The sequence below is a fragment of the Plasmodium reichenowi genome, chromosome 4 (assembly GCF_001601855.1).
Source record: "Plasmodium reichenowi strain SY57 chromosome 4, whole genome shotgun sequence".
Lineage (NCBI taxonomy): Eukaryota > Apicomplexa > Aconoidasida > Haemosporida > Plasmodiidae > Plasmodium > Plasmodium reichenowi.
Window position 1 is genome coordinate 792,764 of NC_033649.1, and position 7,169 is coordinate 799,932.

The following is a 7,169-nucleotide window of genomic DNA, read 5'->3' on the forward strand; positions in this document are numbered from 1 at the left end:
TCTTCTTGTTTTTTCGTTCTTTTTTTTTTTTTTTTTTTTTTTTATTTCTTTATTATTTTTAATATTGATTTGTATTATTAAAAAAAAAAAAAAAAAAATTAAAAATTAAAAATTTACCTTAATAATATTTTTAATATAAATAATTTTATTCTTTTTTTTATTTTTAAAAATAATATTTTATATTTATTTGTTTTATTTTTTTTAATATAAAAGGAAAGGAGGATCTTAGAATTCCCTTCATATATATATATAATATATATATTAAAAAAAGAAAAAAATAATTAATAAATAAAATATTAACATATATATGTGTATATATATATATATATATATAGATTATTTAGCGAAATAATATTGCACCCATTGTGTAAGGTTTATATTTTAAATATAAATATTAATATTATCAGGTTTCTACATGTAAAATAAATACATATTATGTATTAAGCATATATATATATATATATATATATATGTGTGTGTATATTTTTGAAAATATTATTTGCATTGCTTAATCATAATAATGATCTTCAATTATGAACTTGTGAATTTTTATAGGAAAAAACAAAAAGGGCTAATATTGTAAAGAACAAATGTTATAAAGATTAAGCAGGTTGTTATTTATTTATAGATGTGGTTTATGTACATACTATAAAAAATCAAAAAAATTATAATATATTTTTTTTTTTTAACACTAATTTTGATGCTATAACATAAGAAGAACCATAAAAAAAAAAAAAAAAAAAAAAAAAAGAAAGAAAGAAAGAAAAACAAGCAAATTATAAAATATATAAAATATTTAAAATATATAAAATATTTAAAATATATAAAATATATAAAATATTTAAAATATATTTTATTTTGCACTTTTAAATGTAATGAGAAAGACCTTGAAGTTGTTTTATATCTCTGGGTTCCTCTTTTCTTCTAGGGCATTATGTAAGTTGGAGAATTTTATAAAAAATGAATATGATAAGGAAAATTCTGTTTATATAATGAATAATAAAGTAGAAAAGGATTATGGAAGTGGAATGAATAATAATAATATAAATATTGATAAGTTGCCAAATGGGAGTTTGGAAATACTTAAAGTAAAAAAAGAAGCTTTATTAGGTGATAAAAAAAATATAGATAATAAAGATATAAAAGAACAACTTCCAGAGAATAATAAAAATTTTGAAGAAAAAATATTACATAAAGATATATGTAAATTAAATAAAGAAAACATCGAAAAAGAAGGGTTATATAAACCCAATACGTTTAAGAATATAGAAAATGATTTATTATATAAAAAGGGGAAGTTAAATTTTTTATATGATTATGGTATGGAATTACTTCATATTAATAAGGCACCTATGAATAGAATGAATAATTCTAGAGGTTTAGGAGATGGTGATATGTCGTTTTTAGATATATCAAATAATAATATGAATATTTCGAATAGTTTGGATAGTTTGAATTCACTTTCTTTTGTGGATATGAAATCTATCCATAGATGTATAAAAAAGAGAGCTAAGGGAGAACGAGATTGGGTGTGTAATAATAAAAATACAAAGGAACCAAATATATGTGTTTCTGATAGAAAAGTACAATTATGTACAGGTAATTTAATTGAACTTCCTATTAGTGATTCTACTAAAGAGAAATTTAAAGAGAAACTGATTTTGGCAGCACAAAAAGAAGGGAGTTTATTATTTGAAAAGTTTGGTAAAAAATATAATGAAGAATTTTGTCTTAATTTAAAATGGAGTTATGGTGATTATGGAGATATTATAAAAGGTACTGACATGGAAGGACTTGGTAGATCAATTAAGGTAGAATTTGAAATAGATAGAATATTTAAAAGGGATAATGAGAAATCTGCGGAAAATAGGAAAAAATGGTGGGAAGAAATTAGTAGTCATATATGGAATGCTATGATAAAAGAACATAAAGAGAATTTACCCAAGGATATAAAAGCGTGTTCATCAGATAAACCTTCAGATGAATTACAAATTAATAGATGGTTAATGGAATGGGCTTATGATACAGATTATAATAAAAATATATGGTATAATAAATTGGATGATTCTAAAAATAAATGTAATAGAATTTGTCCAAAAGAAGAACTTTGTAAATCTGAATGTAAAAAATATAAAACATGGATTGATAAGAAAAATAATGATTTCACAATATTATCAGAAATTTATTTAAAATATAATAAAAAGACTTCATTATATAAAACTGCTTTTGAATATTTAAAACATAAATGGGATAAATATAAGGAGTTGAATTTTAGTAGTATATTTGATCAGTTGAATGCTAAATATTATAATAAATGTATATGTCAAAATAATAAGATGGAGAATAAGGCATTATATGTAAAAATTGAAAATATATGTAAAAACACGGAACTTAAATCTATATATGGAGAATTATACTGTAAAGAAAAAGGAAATAATAAAATATGGCAATGTATAAATGAAAATATAAAAGATTTCCCGGATGTATGTAGTCCACCAAGAAGACAACACTTATGTTTAGGTAATTTAGATAAGGATCAGTTTCAAAATGTGAAGGAATTAGATAAATTTTTGAATGAAATTATTTTAGGTATTAGAAATGAAGGGAAGTTTTTAATAGAAAAGTATAGAAGAAATATGCATGAGAATAAGTATCTTGATGAAAGTGCATGCACATATTTAAATTACAGTTTTGATGATTATAAAAACATTATACTTGGTAAAGATATGTGGAAAGATGCCAATTCAATGAAAACAGAAAATATTTTGAAAGGAAATTTTGAAGGAATAAAAGCAAATATTGTACGTATGTATCCAGGTTATGCTGATTTGTCTCTTGATGAATTTCGTAAACAATGGTGGGATCAAAATAAAAATCAATTATGGGAAGCTATATCATGTGAATTTTATAATGGTCATCACACAGGAGTATGTTTGATGGAAGATGATGATGATAATCAATACCTACATTGGTTTAGAGAATGGAAAAATGATTTTTGTATTGAACAAAATAGATGGAATAATGTATTAAAGGAATCTTGTATAGACAGAAAAGTTCAACCTTCTTCAGGTGAATCTGAAAATACACATGATGTAGATACTGTATGTAGCAGGTCTTGTACGGATTATGATGATTGGATAATTAATAAGAGAAAGGAATATAAAATGCAATCAAGTAAATATAAAAGAGATAGATCATTATTTAACAATGTTATACAAAATTTGAAACCTTGGGAATATTTATCTATGAAATGTACTGAATGTACTTGTAATCTGGATACTCAAACGTTTGTATATCCACATAAGGGTTATGAAGATATATGCAAAAGTATTGTTAAACCATATGATCCTGAAGATATAAAGGATGAAGAATTCAATGAACCATATTTGAATGTAAATTCTATTAGTGTGACTTCCCAAGATGTAACACAGAGAGCGTCATCTGTTGAAGATGTTTTATCTATAAGAGAAAATGTACATTTAAAACCTTTTAAACCGAAAGGTGACAGACAAAGTAGTCATGTAGATCAAGTAGGGAATACACGTCAGAGTGAGAGTGAAAGTAAACCAAGCGGTACAAATGGTAGAAAAAATCCAAGCACTCAAAGTAGTACATATAATGATGATGTGATTACATCTTCATCAAGTTTAGGTAGTAGTTCTGGAAGCGATGTTTCATCGTCTGGTGTTGATGTAGATGAACAAGAACATAAGGCTAAAGAATTATTACCTCCTCAAACAGTAATTGATGGAGTTACTCAATCAGCTGAATCTACATTAAGTCAACATGGAAAGGAATCTAGCCAAGAACAACATAACTTAGATGGAAGCTCTTTATACAGGCATAGTACCCAAGATGCAGGGGGTAGTAGTACAACATATGATGTGGCACATGGAACGAATTCCCTTTTTGGAAGTCAAATACAAGACCAAGCAATCCTATCAGGAGAAAGTAAACCCGTGACTACCTCTCCTTCAGAACATGAAAGAAGCAAGATGGATACACATGCTGTTGGAAAAAATATGGAACAAGTGAGAAATGCGTCTGTTGATAGTTCTTCTGAAATGTCGAATGGAGATAGAAGCGGTTTAAAAAATAAAGAAATGGAGGGTAAGGAAGTTACTAGAATAAAATCTAAAAATGATATAAATTTGGATGATTCTACAGTACACAGTAGACAATATACAAATAAAAATTCAGGAGATGGTACAACAGGTAAAGACCATATGAATGTATTACAAGGTATGGATGAACATTTAGAAAATCCATCTATATCAGAAAGAGGAGGTAGTGTCTTAGAAAGTGAATTTAATAAATTAAATAGTACATCCTATAGGCGTGATAATAATAGGATAGAAACAACAGGTGAGAACAATATAGACGGTTTAAGTAATAGCTATGTGCATGATGGGCGTGATTCCCAAAGGCATAGAATGAATATAAATAATAGATCTAGACATGGATCGCTTGAAAGTGATATTGTTGTAAGAGGAGATGATATAAGTAATATAGAAGGAGAAGAAGAAGAAGAAGAAGAAGAAGGTGCTAATACATTAAATAATCCAAGAAATGTTTTAAATAATATGAATAGTCGAACTTATAATATAGAAGAATATATTTATAGAGATGTTAATAAAGTAGCTGATGATATCATGAGATCTTATAGAAGCAATAGATGTACTAATGATTTGTCCTCAAATTATTGTAGTAAATTGAAAAAAGAAAGTTTATCTAATGTTTGTACTGATGAAGATAGTAAAAACTTATGTTGTTCCATATCAGATTATTGTATGAAATTCTTTAATTTTAATTCAAGTGGATATCATAGTTGTATGAGAAAAGAAATTTCGAATCCTGCATATAAATGTTTTGCAGGGAAAAGTTTTTCAAGTATGTTTAATCTGGAAAAAAAAAAAAAATAGAATAAAAAAAAAAAAAAAAAAAGGATAAATAATTACGTATTATTTTAATTTGTTAGTATTTATTATATAATATATAAATATGTTATCTAATATTCATATATTATATGATATGAAAATTATTATTTTCATTTCTTTTTTATATAGATATGTATTACTTTGCTGGTGGAGGATTATTTTTTATAATATTATTTCTCCTGGGAGCAAAAAGTTCTATATTAAATTGGTAAGAATATAAGGGGAACAAAATTTTCAATATTAAAGAAAATAAAATGAATGTATCATTTTTTTTGTTTTTACAATGGATGAACAAATAAATAAATAAATATATATATATATATATATATATATATATATATATATATATATATATTAATATTTATTTTTTTATGTAGGTCAGAAGACAATGGCTTAAATGGTACAGCCTTTGAAGAAGCTAATTTTGAAGACACCGCTTTCGAAGTTACAACGGGCCAAGATTCAGCTTTTGAGGATTACGGTGAAAATGCATATAAGATAGGATTATTAAGTAATAGAACATGAAAAATAAATAAAAAGGAAAAAAAATATTATATATATATATATATATATATATATATATGTGTGTGTGTGTGTGTGTTTTTTTTTTTTTTCTTTTAGTGAACCAAAAAATTCAGTCAGATAAAGTTTCAGATTATTTAGAATACCATATGGATAATTAAAATTTATGATAAATTTTTTATAGGTAATTGTTTTTTAAATAAAAAAAAGAATTTATATTTTATTATAAAAAGGGTATATATAAAATATGTACTTGTGACAATATTGAAGTATAACATATATATATATATATATATATATATATATATTTATTTATTTATTTATATGTTTATATTTATATATTTATTCATATGTTTATTTTTTATTAGGTTACAATTTTAAGCTCATTTATGATTTTTATAAAAGAATATTCTCTATTGTTTTTATTTTCTTTGCTGGTTTGAAATTGTAATATAAGTATAAGATACATTATAATATTTTATTTTTATTTAATTGTTTTTTATATTATAGTGTATTTATAAGAATATATACCTATATTTTTAATCGGGATAATTTTATTATATTAATTGATACCGATTAAAAATGTTGTTTTCATAAATGATGATCATAAAAAAAAAAAAATATATATATATATATATATATATATATTTATTTATTTTTTTAATTTTTTTTTTTTTTGTTGTGTTTTATGATTTTGTATTGTATTTTAACGTGCACCACATGAATATATTCTTTTTTTTTGGTAAATTTTGTTTAGATTTAATATTTTATTAACATATATAAATAAAATTTTTATAAAAAGTAGAAATTTAATATTAAATATATTAATTCCAAAGTATTGTAAACGCCGTAAAAAAAAAATATATATATATATATATATATATATATATTTATATTAATGTGCTATTATTATATGTTAGAACAATATTACATATCAACATATTTAGGGCACCTATAAATTTTCATATATATATTTTTTTTTACAACCTTATTAAGATGAGTAAGCTGTATTATTCTATTTTGATGTGTAATATAAAACTATATGAGACATAACAATTTAGACGTAAAAAGAAATCTATATATATATATATATATATATGTATATAGATAGGTAATTCATTTAATAGTTAAATATATATATATATATATATATATATATATATATATATTTAAGATATATTTTATTTTTTCTTTTTAAATTACCATAATAACAATATATATTATATATTTTGTATTATCCTTCTATATGTACCATAATTTTTATGTATATAGGTTTGTACACAAAATGATGTGTACTTTTTTTTTCTATTGTACTCCAAAAGTGTACGTATTATTTTTATGGACTTTTCCAGTTAAATCATTTTATTTTATTTTATTTTAAGGTTCTATATATTTATAGATCTTTACAACCTTGGACATTTAAAATATATGTTTACTCATAGGGTTATTATTATATTTTAATAATACAACATTGTATATAATTAATAAAGTAATAAACATGGAAATAAAATATATATATATATATGTCAGTACTAATGTTTAAATAGTACATATAAAAAAAAAAAAATCTTTAAGTAAATAAAGGAAAAAATATATTGGGTAGCATACAATTAAGAAAAAATATAATAATTTAAAATCCAAGAGAATATATTTTATAGTATAGAATATTTATATATATAAATAAAAATCCAAAAAAAAAAAAAAAAAAAA

At 22.6% G+C, this 7,169-nt stretch overlaps 1 protein-coding gene across 1 annotated transcript; it reads left to right on the forward strand.

The window, feature by feature from the left end:
• Window positions 1-875: 875 nt before the first annotated feature.
• PRSY57_0421500 (erythrocyte binding antigen-165) lies at window positions 876-5,620 on the forward strand (the record flags this gene model as incomplete). The annotated part of the gene is made up of 4 exons (XM_012906068.2): window positions 876-4,890; window positions 5,067-5,145; window positions 5,315-5,448; window positions 5,559-5,620. 4 exons carry the CDS (start codon window positions 876-878, stop codon window positions 5,618-5,620), a joined length of 4,290 nt encoding a protein of 1,429 aa, XP_012761522.2.
• Between the last annotated feature and the right edge of the window lie 1,549 nt (window positions 5,621-7,169).